Source organism: Lithobates pipiens, unplaced genomic scaffold (assembly GCF_037356315.1).
Source record: "Lithobates pipiens isolate NorthernLeopardFrog02 unplaced genomic scaffold, aLitPip1_a1.2 Scaffold_10, whole genome shotgun sequence".
NCBI classification, from domain to species: Eukaryota; Metazoa; Chordata; class Amphibia; order Anura; family Ranidae; genus Lithobates; species Lithobates pipiens.
The window spans coordinates 146,133,225-146,148,890 of record NW_027507686.1 but is presented as its reverse complement, the minus strand read 5'-3'; the positions used below and the strand labels follow the sequence as shown (position 1 = coordinate 146,148,890).

General features: G+C 40.8%; 1 protein-coding gene across 5 annotated transcripts in view; it reads right to left on the bottom strand.

The window, feature by feature from the left end:
* Positions 1-15,666, bottom strand: part of CYLD (CYLD lysine 63 deubiquitinase) — a 152,440-nt gene that overhangs the window by 40,970 nt on the left and 95,804 nt on the right. For all 5 annotated transcript variants that reach the window (XM_077458414.1, XM_077458411.1, XM_077458420.1 and 2 more), the window contains 4 exons: positions 12,886-13,268; positions 6,148-6,313; positions 5,361-5,502; positions 5,148-5,270 (listed from right to left, as the gene is read on the bottom strand). In XM_077458414.1, coding sequence (XP_077314540.1) covers positions 5,148-5,270; positions 5,361-5,502; positions 6,148-6,313; positions 12,886-13,268 — 814 coding nt within the window. The remainder of the gene's footprint in view (positions 1-5,147; positions 5,271-5,360; positions 5,503-6,147; positions 6,314-12,885; positions 13,269-15,666) is intronic.

Sequence of the window (15,666 nt, the reverse complement as noted above, 5' to 3'; positions counted from 1 at the left end):
TTCATGGACCAATTGGTGGATTCCCTGACTAGAAGTAAGGCATTGCTAGATCTTTTAATTACAAATGATACAGATCTAATTATAGACGTGGAAATATGGGAAAACTTGGGAACTAGCGACCACAGAATTATTACATTCCACATAAATCACAGAAAAGGGAGGTGCAAGGGGAGAACAAGAACACTACATTTCAAAATTTCAATTTTTCTAAACTGCACTCAATACTGCAGGGTATTAAGCGGGACCAAATCCTTGAAACATTGTACACAGAGGAAAAATGGGAGTGCTTTAGGAATATTTAAAATAAATGTATCACAAGTGCATTCCAAGGGGTAATACATATAGAAGAACAAAGGTTAAGCCTGGGTGGCTGAACCAAAACATAAAATGTAATATTAAGGACAAAAAAAATGGCCTTTAAAAAGTACAAAGCAGAGGGGTCAGTGTCCGCATTCCAACAATACAAAGAATGCAATGTGAGGTTTAAGAGCGCAATCAGAGCGGCTAAAAAAAAGTCTATGAGAGACACTTAGTGGAGGAGAGAAAAAATAATCCCAAGAGGTTTTTTAAAATATATTAATAGCAAAAAGGTGAGGTCGGAACACATAGGCCCCATAAAGGATGAGGAAGGGAAGGTGGTTACAGATGACAAGGAGACAACAGCTGTGCTAAATGCTTTCTTCTCCTAAGTCTTCACACAGGAAAAGAAGGGGTATTCTGACCAGGGGACTTCAGACTACTATCTGCCGAAAATGGGTCACAGGAGTCCAAAACGAATTGCACTTCTGTGACCCAGAGGAGAAGCCCAGCCTAAAAATGTCAGGCTGGACTTTAAGCTGCATAGGGGATTTTTCACTGTCAGGGTGGTAAGGATGCGGAACTCTCTTCCACAATCTGTGGTGTTGGCAGGAAGTATGGATAGTTTTAAAAAAAGACTCTGACGGGCATCTTAATGAAGACAATATGGGAAATTATTTTTACAAACACACACACCTACACAGGTTGCACTGGATGGACTGTTGTCTTTATTAAACCTTACCAATTATGTAACTATATAGGATTGTATATATTTTTTCCCTTTTTATTGGTTGAACTAGATGGACTTGTGTCTTTTTTTCAACCAGACTAACTATATAACATGTCAGAAAAAGTTAAAAATAAAAGTAAAATCACTGAGTTGGAAAAAAGATCACCGCCTCCTAAAAATGACTTGTAAACACAATCTGGTGTAGATAATCACCTTCACAATGGCACACAAAGCCATTTGACTTTCAACTGTGATCAGCTGTGGTCATTTTGATTATCTCAGCATGAAAAAAAGTTTTCCTGGAGCATTTCAGTCCCTGATAGTGCAACTGAAGCAATCAACTGTGGGTGGCAAGGCACTGTCAAAAGATCTGTGGGATAAAGAGGCCTACATCAACTCTGTAGAATTACAGGAATTTGTAACAAAGAGTGGTCATTGTGTGCATGTGACAATATCACAAAGATTTCCACAAATATGGCTTGTATAGGAGGGTTGCAAGAAAAAATCCACTCCTCAAGAAAGGCTACATGCAGTCACAACTGAGCTTTGCCAAAACATAACTTGAAGATTCTGAGGCCACATGGAAAAAGGTGTTCTGGTCAGATGAGACTAAATTTGAATAATTTGGCCTTAACACCAAATGATATGTCTGGCGGAAATTCAATACAGCTCACCATCCAAATAACACCATTCCTACAGTACCTCATGGAAGTGGTAATATCTTGTTGTAGGGGTGTTTCTCTGCTACAGGGACTGGAACATTTGTCAGGATAGAAGGAAAAATGGATGGGGCAAAATACCATCAAAAGTCTAGATGTGCAAAGTTAGTAGAGAAATATCTCAACAGACCAAAGGCTGTAATTAAAGCAAAGGGAGGTTCAATAAAATACTGACACAAGGGTGTGATCCTTTTTTCCAACTCGATGATTGTTTTTTCTCTCATGCTTACATTATTTTTTTTCATTTCAACAAGGGATTACAAAAACACAAAATGCCACCATAAAAAGCCAAGACTATATTCATTCAATAAACTATCTCAAACACCAATACAGTAACAAACACTGGTGAAAAGGTGCATCCCCTAGGACCTTGTCATAATAACAATATATATCGTAATTATAATAAGACAGGGCAAGAGACAATGTGAGAGGTGGTTGGCACCCCGCATCTGAATGCAAACATTCTAACCGGTCCACCCCCCCCCCCCTTAAGAAAAAAAATCTAGGTGTTAAAGTAATCCTTGCTCCCCAAATCTCCTACCCCCTCCCACCCACTTATCCTCCCCCCTGCATCACCCCCAATCACCCCTAACTTCCTGTGTTTGTGATGTGAACAGATAACCAAAAAAAAAGTGATGAAAAGGACAAAACCATATGTGATAATTTAGGGGGCATACAAATTGGGAGAATTGCACCTCCTCTAGCTTCCTTCACTATACTCCCTTACCCATCCCCTTTATCCCTACCTCCCTCATAATTACCCATTCAGGCCCGATGTGATTGACTTTTTTTTCTGACATGTTGGTGTTATTTTTTTCACTTAAAGAACAGCTGGATAAAAAAAAAAACTGTGTCTGTCTTCATTTCAGGCTGCAAAACAGCAAATGGTGATGATTTTAAAGGGAATAATTATTTTCCATACCCACTATATGTTATGTATAACTAATGCACTGCAATTTACTTAATAAATCATTAAAAACAAAATGCACACATATATGCTGCAATCAGCTGCTGTAATTTTTAACCACTTGCCGCCCGCCCTATAGGCAATTGACGGTGGCAAAGTGGTTTCATAATCCTGATCGGACGTCATATGACGTGATCAGGTTTATGAGCCGCTGCGCACCCCCGGGGGCGCGCATCGCGGCGATCGTTGTTGCGGGGTGTCAGTCTGACACCCGGCAACTACGATCTCAGTAAAGAGTGTCCGACGGAGACTCTTTACCATGTGATCAGCCGTGTCCAATCACGGCTGATCACAGTGTAAATGGGAAGAGCCGGTGATCGGCTTTTCCTCACTCGCGTCTGTCAGACACGAGTAGAGGAGAGCCGATCGGCTGCTCCTCTGACAGGGGGGGTCTGTGCTGATCGATTATCAGCACAGCCCCCCCGAGGATGCCCACACTGGACCACCAGGGACGCCACCAGACCACCAGGGAAAAGGTAATCCTCCCTAGACCACCAGGGATGCCAGTCAGCACAATGGATGCCAATCAGTGCCCATAATGGATGCCAATCAGTGCCCACAATGGGCATCACTGATTGGCATGCATTATTGTTTGGCACTGATTGGCATCCATTAGTACAGTATAACACCAATGCTGCCTATGAGTGCCCACCTGTGCCGCCTATCAGTGCCCACCTGTGCCGCCTATCAGTGCCCACCCATGCCCATCTGTGCCGCCTATCCATGACCATCTGTGCCGCCTATCCATGCCCATCTGTGCCGCCCATCCATGCCAATCAGTGCCAGCTATCAGTGCCAATCTGTGCCACCTATCAGTGTCCATCCGTGTCGCCCATCTGTGTCGCCCATCTGTGCCGCCCATCAGTGCCGCCCATCAGTGCCACATATCAGTGTCCATCAGTGCCGCCTATCAGTGCCGCCTATCAGTGTCCATCAATGCCACCTCATCAGTGCCACTTCATTGGTGCCACATCATTGGTGCCCATCAGTGCCGCCTTATCAGTGCCCATCAGTGTAGCCCCATCAGTGCCCATCAGTGAAGGAGAAAACGTACTAATTTACAAAGTTTTGAAACTGAAACAAAAAAAACATTTTTTTTTTTCAAAATTTTTGGTATTTTTTTATTTGTAGCGCAAAAAATAAAAACCGTAGAGGTGATCAAATACCACCAAAAGAAAGCTCTATTTGTGGGAACAAATTTGGGTACAGTGTAGCATGACCGCGCAATTGTCATTCAAAGTGCGACAGCGCTGAAAGCTCAAAATTGGTCTGGGCAGGAAGGTGTTTAAGTGCCTGGTATTGAAGTGGTTAAAAAGCTTATTTAAATAAGTTGTTATAACACATTTTATCTGTTGCAGCAATCATTTTTAGACATGTGATTGTTATTTTCAGCAATTACAATGGCAAATACAATTTTTATAGCTTATCAAACTGAGCCTATGAACAATCATTGCCAGTACTTTGGTGCTGCTCGGGAGCAGATACCACAAGGCCCCCGTTATATAAATCGTTTTCTTTGCCTCTCTCTGATTTAGCTTTATTTTGTTACTGGCCAGTCTTTTACGATTTTCATGACTTAGTTCCAGCAACTTCCATTTCACTTCCCAAATGAACACCTCAACGGCCACTTAGATCACTTTTCTTGGAAATGGGGATGGCAGTAGGTTGAGCTTAGCCCTGAAGTCAAGGAAACTTAGGCTCCACTAACAAAGTGAAACTATATCAAAGAGGGGTCATGGCAAAGCAATGCTGAACATGAGCAGTAAGATGCATTGTGAGACTTGTTACAAGGTTACAGCCTTGTGAGCCCCCCACTGTATTCCTGGATAAAGCTGAGCTATACTCCCCTTCATTCCAGTCCTGCAGTGTCCTGGAGCTCCCTGCCAGCTGCTGATATCTTTGGTCGGTCTGCTACTGGGTATCGTTCTTTGGCCATTTTCATTGGTCGGGCTGAAATTATGTCATTCATCGTGGCTCTGCCAAAATTGTACAATAAGCTGCGCATGCGCAGTTCAGTGTACAGGGTGGACAGACAGGTAAGAAACTTTAATGCAGAAACTACATAATAGGCCTCGTCTGCATTAAAAATCCTGCCTGTTCGCCATTTTTTTTTTAAGTTCCATTTTAATAAGGTGACAACAATTATGCTAGACCATTTGTTCTCAAGCAGGAAAGTTAAAAATGAAGTACATTGTAACTTTAAGCCTAAATTGGTAATTGGACTTATGCAATAGACTATACTTATCCCCAGTAAATCCATCTTTATATTACATGTTTCTGTAACTGGCAAGATGAAACAATAACAGATCATGGCTTCTCTTAAACATTGCTAAACCACTAAGCAATTTGTAGAAAAAGCACTGGATATTGGGATAAGGATCACACATGTATCAGCAATGCATGTTACTAAATATGAGGCTGTGATTTAACCTACATTCTTAGAGGATTCACAATCTCCGTCCTAAGAAGTGCTTGTGTTTCACTGTAATATTCCACATCTGTTTTCTCTTTCGGTCTCAGAAGGACAGAGTCTAGCACTGAACTGAAGGAAAATAAGCTGTATGGAAAGATGAGGGCAGTTTTATAATGTTATCAGATGTATACAATAATCAAGCATATTATGGATATACGAACTTTATCTACTCACCAAAACAGGGTTGAGTCAAGGTAGCAGGAGTTGTAATGGCCCTGGATACCTTTCTTCTTTCCAATCATTACCTCTAAGCCTTCCTTTTCTGATCGTGGAGGCGTGTTCCCTTCAACTACTTCACTTAAGTATCCACCAAAAGCTTAGAACAAAACAAAATTATAATTTACTATTATTACTATTCATAATACCTTTAACAATGATGTCAATACATCTGTCATTATGGACAACTAAAGCCCCATACACATTTTCTGCTGAGTTCTTCCTTCAGGTTTACCAAAACCATGTAGTGCAAGGGCCTGCCTGATTGCATACAAATTGAAACTCCTAAGGTTTGACCTCATATTATATGGTTTTGGTAAATCTGAAGGAAAAACGCAGCAGAAAAACTGATGGTGTGTATGGGGCTTAAGCCATCACCCCTGGTGACATTTCCCAAGCTGATCCAATTAATCAAATAAAACCAGTTAAAATTCCACAAGTGCCCTGCAATATTAGAAAGTATAGCTCAAAGGTTTTCAGTGTTTTTAAGTTTACATAGAGGAGAAAAGAAAGTTGTAATAAAGAATCAAAGTTTCTTGAGCAATGGCAGAGCCAGTAAAGCTCTCAATGTGTTACTGGGAAAAGGTTATTACCAATCTGCTTATGTACCTTACAAAAGGCATGGGGACACCTTCTAGGTTTTATAAATTATACTGGGTGCAGGTATATTTTATATAGCAATTTTAGAAACAAGTCATAGTGTTGAGGTAGAGTTCCTCCAGTTGGTTCTCTTGAAAGATGTTACCTAATGAGTTACAGCGCTCAATCTGATTGGAGACCGGCTGAAGTGATGCGAACCTCGAGTCTGGCCTGCAGCTCTTCAGTTTCACAAAAAGTGCTTTTTTAGGGGCACAGGTAAAATATCTTGTCCCCTTAAAAGTGCCATCAGTGCATCCTGCGCATTCGTCTTCCTAAGAGGTGACCAAAAGAAAAGAGGAAAAAGCAGTTACATTGTTCCTTGACACAAAGGAGCCGATTTCATAAAACAGCAGAAGAGTAAAGAGCATACAGAGTTGTTGTAAGCAGTAATCAATCAGGTTTAAACTGTACAGAAACTTTAAATTCTTATGTGTTTTCTTTGTGCAGGTTTCTATTAAAAGAGAAGTACAGGAATCTTTGTCCCCAGCACCTCTGCACTGAAAATTGAGTGATCAAACTTTGCTGAATGCTCGGTTTCCAGAGCTCTGTGAGCAGAGAGCTGCAGACTGTCAGTCACAGCCTCACTCATTGGAGCATTGAGTTGTGGAGAGGGTGGAGGGGCCATCTCAGGCTCTCAGCCTCTCGCTGAAAGGCTGAGATGCATGTCAGTCCAGGCACCTCACAGAGATCCTGACCAGCGCGCACACAATGGCACGGCAGCAAATTTAAAGGGACGTACCTGTATGCCCATTTGCCTGTCTGTGCCATTCTGCCGGCGTACATCGGTGTGCACTGGTCGGGAAGTGGTTAAACCTTTTATCCTATATGATGACAAAAGAGGAGCTGGGCTTGGTCTGAACCCAGATCACAATAGACATGTGCAATTTTTTTCATTACAAATTAGTTTGCATACGAAATTTTGCATATTCGTTCATTCGGAAGCATCTGAATGAATGAACAGCACTGCATTGCACACGGTTGCAGGATATTTGCGGCTGTTTCCCATTGACTTGATTGTGTAGAGTTCAGTGCAGCCACAACATATGAACACCTGTTCTCTGCCTATTGCAGCTAAAGGAGGCAGTTGGCAAAAACAGCATTTTTTGCCAATCCCCAACTGCAAGTCTAAATGAGATCTGAAAATTGTACATTTTCGAAGTTTAAACATTTGATATGTTTTCTATTGTGAATAAAATAATGGGTTTATGGGATTTGAAAATCATTGCATTTGGTTTTTACATAGATTTTACACAGTATCCCAACTGTTTTTTAGAATCGAAGTTTAACTTCTCAAGAGTCTTCAGAAGGGGAGAAGGGGTTTTCTCGCCTAAGCACATCCTCCTGTTACTGATTTTATCTTTTACTTTATTAATCTTGTGGGATGCCTAAGGAAGGAAAGACTTCAAATTCCCCTGTGTATTGAAGAACTGTGAAGATAGACCTCCCAGGACAATGACCAACATGGCCTTCCCAAACTGACCCGCAAATATAGCAGAAGATCGCCACCAATTTCAAATGTCATGGAGGCTATAGCTGCTGCCTGCCAGACAACCTTGACCTGTAAGATTGGATTTGTACAGCTAGATATTGGATTTGTCCATTAGGACCTAGACAAAATTTGATCCCAACTAATTACAGCAAAACTGAGGCTTAGTCACTTGGAAGATGAGACTACCACCACAATGAAAAAGAATGCCATCATTAATATCCAGGCTTGCTGAATTTGATACACATGTCAAATTCCATTTCATAAGTATTAATGAAAGCAAGCAGCACTTTAACATTCTTTTGGAGATGATTATCCTAAATACACAATACTGAGCAAAAGTTTCAGGCACTTATGAAAAAATAGTACTGTAGCTAAAGACTCTCCCAAGCTCCATAGCACAATTGTAAAGTAATGAGCTGAATATCGGTGCTTGTTGTGTCCCATGAACATCAAAATAGCAAGAAATTCCAGCAACACGATTGCTTCTTCTTACAAATCTTTATTTGGCACTAACAGCAGTGCTACAGCTATAGACTAACGCGTTTCAGCCAGAGCTTTCCTCATAGCATACAGGTTTACAATAAAATCAACCTGTATGCTTTGAGGAAGGCTCTGGCCAAATCATGTTAGCACTATAGATGTGGCACTGCTGTTAGTGCGAAATAAAGATTTGTAAGAAGCAATCGTGTTGCCGGTATTTCTTGATATATATGATAAAATACTCTAAAGTGAGAATGCTTTTTTAACTAATGTTCAAAGAGTGAGATTGAAGCATTTAAAACAAGCTCATGGCTGCAGTTGAACAGGATTGTTGAAATTTTTTTGTTTGATCAGTGCTGCAGGCAATCGACTCCAATGCTGATCAGTGTATTTTGACAGTGAAGGAGTACCATTGTCAGAATACAATAACACAGCGGGAAGGATTCTTCCATTCACCTCACTTGTGTGGGAGAGGGAGTTTGTTCAGTTTCTTTCCGATCAGGCTGCTGGCAGATTGAAAAAAATGGATCCATGTATGGCCTGTTTTAGTTCTATTAACCCCCAGCGCATTGAAAGATAACAGTGGCTTGAGGCATGGAAGGAGGGGGATCCTCCTTCCATGCCTTGTGCTGATTTTTCTGGTTTTAAATTTTTAGCTATGCATAGACTTTACTTGGGCTTTAAGGTTGACCTATACCAAGAGAAAGATACATTAAAGCAAACCTCCAAGCAAAACAGCAAAATACCTACAGTAGTTTAAATATATACACACATATATTAAACAGTTCATAAGCCAAAGTATTTGCTACTGTATAGCCAAGCTTGTGATTTACAAACATGTTTTACACAGCCAGACCACACACATGATACAGAGATCCTAATAAAGAAATTCACTTTTTTTTTCAGTTTTCTATGTTACCTCTCTACCTCCAGCCTCTTCATAGAATAGTAAATCAGCATCAATAGCTATGCCAAGTAAGTAGGAGCTGATAAGGGAGGGAGTAAGTTAACTGACTTGGAGAGGTGTGTGTATTACAAGAATAGAACCTTAGGCAGGTAAACACAATAAACATATGTTTTTATCATCAATATACGTAGGTGTTTGCTGCTTTTCTAGGACAGAATGCTGCCCAGATTACACTTACAGCTGGTCATGTGACTAAAAGACTAGGCATTTGGTCAAAACGAACCAAAAAGCCTAGGTTAACACTATGAAATTGCATATAAATCACACAGGAATCACACCACATTCCTGTACAATGTCCAACTTTCCAATGCACGCGTTCCTGCAATGTTAAAAATATTGGATGCTGCAATGGGCACCAGCTGGGTTACTGGGGCATGCACGACACTGTGTAAATATTTGCCAACACACCACGGATCTTCTAGTACACTATATTGTCAAAAGTATTGCAACGCCTGCCTTTACACACACATGAACTTTAACCGCTTGCCGACCGCCGCATGTACATTTAGGTCAACAGAATGGCATGGACAGGCAAATGGGCGTCCAGGTACGTCCCTTTAAATTTGCCACTGTGTGGTCATGTGCGTGCCACTGGCGGCGTGTGTGCGACCCTGCTGCAAGCTCTGTGAGTGTGATCGCGGGTCCCACGGACACCCAGATACCCGCCATTCTCTCACGGAGAGAAAGAACAGGGAAATGCTGATGTAAACAAGCATTTCCCCGTTCTGCCTAGTGACACTGATCACAGCTCCCTGTGATCAGGAGCGGTGATCAGTCTCGTGTCACACGTAGCCCCTCCCCCCACAGGTAGAATCACTCCCTAGGGCACACTTAACCCCTGCAGCGCCCCCTCCTGGTTAACTCCTTCACTGCCAGTCACATTTACACAGTAATCAATGCATTTTTAATCGTACTAATCGATGTATAAATGTGAATGGTCCCAAAATAGCACCAAAAGTGTCCAATCTGTCCACCATAATGTCGCAGTCACGATAAAAAAACGAAGATCGCCGTCATTACTAAAACAATTTTGTAGATGCTATAACTTTTGCGCAAACCAATCAATAAATGCTTATTGCGATTTATATTACCAAAAATATGTAGAATACATATCGGCCCAAACTAAGGAAAAACATTTTTTTATATATTTTTTGGGGATATTTATCACAAAAACTAAAAATATTGAGTTTTTTTTTCAAAATTGACGCTCTTTTTTTATTTATAGCACAAATAGTAAAAACCGCAGAAGTGATAAAATATCAGTTTTGTTTGGGAGCCACATCGCACAACTGCGCAATTGTCAGTTAAAGAGGCGCAGTGCCGAATCCCAAAAACGTTCTGGTCTTTGGCCAGCCAAATGGTCCGGGGCCTAAGTGGTTAATGGCATCCCAGTCTTAGTCTGTAGGGTTCAATATTGAGTTGGCCTACCCTTTGCAGCTATAACAGCTTCAACTCTTCTGGGAAGGCTTTAAGAGAGTTTGTCTATGAAAATGTGGATAAGGCCTGGCTTGCAGTCTCCACTCTAATTCATCCCAAAGGTGTTGTATCAGGTTGATGTCAGAACTTGCTTTGTGAACTGGTCCAAATCATTTGGTGGAGGGGGGATTATGGTGTTTTTTTTATTTTTTTATCAGGGGTTGCCCCTCTTAGTTCCAGTTCAGCATACCAAGACATTTGGGACAATTTCATGCTCCCCATTTTGTGGGAACAGTTTGGGGATGGCCCCTTCCTGTTCCAACATGACTGTGCACCAGTGCACAAAGCAAGGTCCATAAAGACATGGATGAGCAAGTTTGGGGTGGAGGAACTTGACTGGTCTTTACAGTGTTAACCTCTCCCTATAAAACACCTTTGGTACGAACATTCCTAAACCTTGTGGACAGCCTTCCCAGAAGAGTTGAAGGTGTTATAGCTCCAAAGGGTGGACCAACTTAATATTGAACCCTATGGACTAAAAGGCTGGGATGCCATCAAAGTTCATGTGCATGTAAAGGTAGGTGTCACAATACTTTTTACAACATAGTGTAAGTCCGAACATTATTTATTTTTTTTATTGAAGAAAGATCACATTACAAAAAAGTGCAACGTTCCTGAGCCACGCAGGGCCCCTTTATCAGGCATGTGATGATCTTGACATGCCTGATGAAGGGGCTCTCTGTGGCTTAAAAATTTTGCACATTTTTGTAGTGTGATCTTTCTTCAATAAAAAAATAAAAAAAAGTTCAGATTTATTTGAAAATCAGTTTTTTTTGCTGGCAAATATTTACATAGGGACAACACGTTTCTGTACAATTCACATGCAGTTCAGCGCAGTGCTATTTGAGCATGTTCATTTGGGCATGCAGCAATTTTGGGAATACATTGCAACCCGTTCACATGGTTGTTTTGTACCATGCAACCCGGTGCAGGCAAATGCTCTGCATTTGCGACCTGCATTTGTGGGGTCGTTAGAATTTCACTGACACCCGCTGCAGATTGTAAGTTTGAATGTGGTGTGGAAAACACACAAATTATAGGTTTCCCACACAACATGCTAGTGTGAACCGAGGCCAAAAAAACAAAAGAGATTGGCACTAATTCATAACTAATGTTATCTAAAATACAAATCCTAATAAATACTGCTGACATTTATAAGCAAAGAAATTCTAACAGTGCTACAAATAAAAATATACAAATGTTAATGGTATACACAATGTTTTTCAGCTTAAAAAAACAGAAATATCATCCAAATACTATATAAACCTAAATCTCGTTCATGTGGGTGCTGAGGCCTGTACATCATGAACTGCCTATTCGTTTAGGAAGCTGGAGTCACCAGGTGCTGCACACAGGCAGCCAATGTTATTCCGGCCATACACGGTTCGAATTTCGAAAGAATTTTCTTTCAAAAATCGTATCTAAGAATTTTCGTACAAATTTTGCACCATTAGTGGGCTGCAGCAACAGCCAATTTTCGTGCGGCAATCAAATTTGAGGAATTGGACATGTTGGAAATTTTTTGAAAGATAAACGATTTTCGAATCAATGATGGGAGAATCGTGCGAGAAATGTAATAAGAAAAAAAATGTGCATGTGCAAGAAAAGAAAATTTACAGAGATAAACGAAGATTCCCGGCCACGAAAACAATTTTCTGTAGCAACATGAGGTGAAATCGAAGGCTTGGTCGGCCGAATTTCGAAAAAAAACAATGGTAGCATCATTGGATCCAAAAAAATAATAATTAGCTTTCTGATTTTGAAAAGAAAATTTGTTTGAAATTCGACCATTAGTCTATGGGTAAGCAAAGGCTGCAAGGACCCAGTCGCTTTTCCTAATTTGACAAGCATGTAGGTGACTGTGTCAAGCAAACGCTGCGTCCCTATAGACCTAGATGAGCTGCCTGCATCCAGCATCTAGCAGTTCCAGTCACAAAGAAAAATGGCCAATTCACAGTGCACCCTCAGTGCCCATTGAAAGAGGCCTTAGAAAACAAAGGTTTGGGGCTGTGTACAGATGAATTGTGGTTCTTCTACCTTTTAAGCCACAGTTGTCTTTTAAGTATTATGTTTTTAATCCTTTCATACAAAATGTGTTTTCTTGTTTTATGGAAGGATGCCTCTGCACATTGTCTCCTTTATTTCACAGCACTGACTTCATCTTGGCCTCCGCATATAGCAACAGATGTCCTTCCAGGAATGTGGAAATCAGAACAGATACCTGCTTCCATTAGAGAGATTCACTGCCCCTTGACATAATGAATGTTAAGTAAAGAAACGCTTCATTTGCATACCTTTTCAAACATCCCCATGAATCTAAAAATCACCTGCGAGTCAGTCATGCAATTAGAAGCAATCACTGGTTATCATATGTGATATTAAGTAAATTGTTAAACAGTTGAATAGTTAGTTACATAATTGTGGCTAATTACCAGCTCCAGTCCTGCCAGCAATTCATTTACTCCTACAGGTTGACCAATCCAACGGATCACTCCATAGAAAGGTGGGTTTTCCTTAACCTCAGCAAGTGATCCCACCTCAAGGCCATGCAAATTAGACATGTGGGGCAGTTCTGGTAGGCTGTCTTGCAGGGAAGAACGGTTCATCTCTCCAATGACTGACTGTACAGACAATGAGAGAGGGGTGTGCCCCATTGTGCCATTGGTACTAGACATCTTGGAAAGGCTGAAGGGGAGAGAATGAAATCTATTCTCCCCAGGTGAACAGCTGCTTGCTGTAGGCTGCAAAGGGGGTGAACAATGTCCATATGATGATGGGGAAGTCTCTGTCAGAGATTTTGCTGAATCTTCAACAACTAGAAGAAATCACATAGTTACGAGTCATTAAAAAGATGGTATATAATACCCAAGTTTACTAAACATTTATAAATGCTTTGTAGCAAAAACATGTAATGTCATAACCAGGTTTGTCCCTTGCATAGTTGATACTATACAGCTTTCATGAAAGACATATCATCCTGGTATTAACCCTATGCACTCACTGCATTCACCTGTGCCTGAGATTAAAGTGTATATATAGCCAAAACTTTTTATTCTTTTAGTTTTGGATAGAGTACTGCGGGATAAGAACCCCTGTCAATGTTTTATTACTCTGTGTCCCCTTCACCCTATTTTTCCTGGTGACCTTTTTACCAGAACAGAATCTGACAAGAAATCAAAATCTTACAGTTGTCACCAAAACAGAATTTGAGGGAAAGTCTTCTAATGGGGACAGCTATGCTGGTGACAACTGTGTAAAAGGTGACATGGTAGAGGTTTCCTCTCACTTTCTGTTACATCTCTGGCACAGGAATTTAAAGAATATCTCCCCAATATAGCACAGACAGGAAAGGAATAAACCTAGAGGGGGGTTCTACCCTTCCTTAAGCCTAGTACACACGGGCCAAATGTTGGCTGGTTCAATAAAAAACAGTCAGCATTCGGCTCTCGCGCATGGCAGCTGGTCAGAACAAAATAGAACAGCAGGGGAGATCTCTGTAATGTCGTGTTATTACTACTGCGGCTCCAACCTGTGCTGTCAGTTTTTGTTTTTTTTCCTTTAAATTTTTTCCCCCAAGCACACAATAGCTCTTCAGCTAGAACCTGAGCAGGGTGGTACCTGCTATTCAGAGTGAGACTAGTGGCAGTACTAGTGGCAGTCACTTTGTCAAAGAAACACTATCCCTCTAGATAAGCTAACACAAAGATTCACAGGAAAATGTAAAGTCTGCCTATTATAAAAGGCAACATTAAAACACTTTTCAGATCCTAGAATACAACATATGAATCATAAAAGAACAGGAAATAAGAACATGTTTTAGTAGTGTTAATAATGTATATATATATATTACAAAATCAATTCACATTTCAAGTTTGGACAAGCTAGAGTTTCCTAGAAAACTAAAAGAACCAATTAGTTCATGTGTGAGCACAAACTTTTTCTTTTTTTTGGGTTACACTGGTTACTCGTCAACTGCAAAATGAATAAAAGAAAAAAAAAAAAAGTACCCACAGTTATGATGCCCATTGACAGTTTCTGGGACCAAATATGACAAAGATTAACCATGCATTAGGTCATACCAGATAACAAGAGCTGAGATATGACCATTTAGAAACCCATCTGGCTCAAAGCCTGTTGGAGTGGATCATTGTTTGTATAGTACCTTACAACTGTCTAGAATAAAGACTGGCCTGTGGTTACACAATACTAGATAGCAGGATCACCAATAGGGGAGGTGTACAGCCTGCGTAACCCTCAAACTGTCAGCTCAGTTGACCACATGATATTGTTCTAGTTGACTGCTGGAAAGTGATGCTTATGGCAATAGAATTTGAGAGCATACCAATCACTGATCACGCTAGGCTCTGCCAGGAGAATCTGGCTGCAAAAAGCAATAGAAAGCCAGCACCTCAAGCGTAGGAGAGAGAATTTGCAACACCTTGTGACCAGTAGGCTTGTGCAGTAGAACAATGGCAGTGAGCACCTATCAATACAGGTCTCCAAGGTGGAAGTGTTCTACACATCACCGTGACAGATGTGGGGTTGGGGGTGGACAGAGCTCTGACAGAGCATGTCACAGACCAAATATGTTAGGTCATGATGTTTGTGGCATTGTCACAATAGTGGATGCTGATGACAAGTCCTAGAGCTAGAATCAGTGTCTCTTATTGTTCACATAGCAGAGGGATACAGATCCACAAAATGCATCTTTAAAAAATAAAGGGGGGCCCTGTCAGGTAGGCTTTATGGGACCTAAAAATTTCTAATAGAAGCACCTGAAGCCTTACATAGTTACATACTAGATTGTAAGCTCCAATGAACAGGGCCCTCTGATTTCCCCCTGTTTTGAATTGTATTGTAATTGTACTGTCCGCCCTAATGTTGTAAAGTGCTGCGTAAACTGTCGGCGCTATATAAATCCTGTATAATAAAAATAATAATAGTAGGGTGACGTTGAAAAAAGACACAAGTCCATCAAGTCCAACCAATGTGTCTGATTATATGTCAGTATTACATTGTATATTCCTGTATGCTGCGCTTGTTGGGGTGCTTATCTAATAGTTTTTTTAAACTATCGATGCCCCCCCTGAGATCACCGCCTGTGGAAGGGAATTCCACATCCTTGCCGCTCTTATAGTAAAGAATCCTATACGTAGTTTAAGGTTAAACCTCTTTTCTTCAAATTTTAATGATTGGCCAAATGTCTTGTTTAA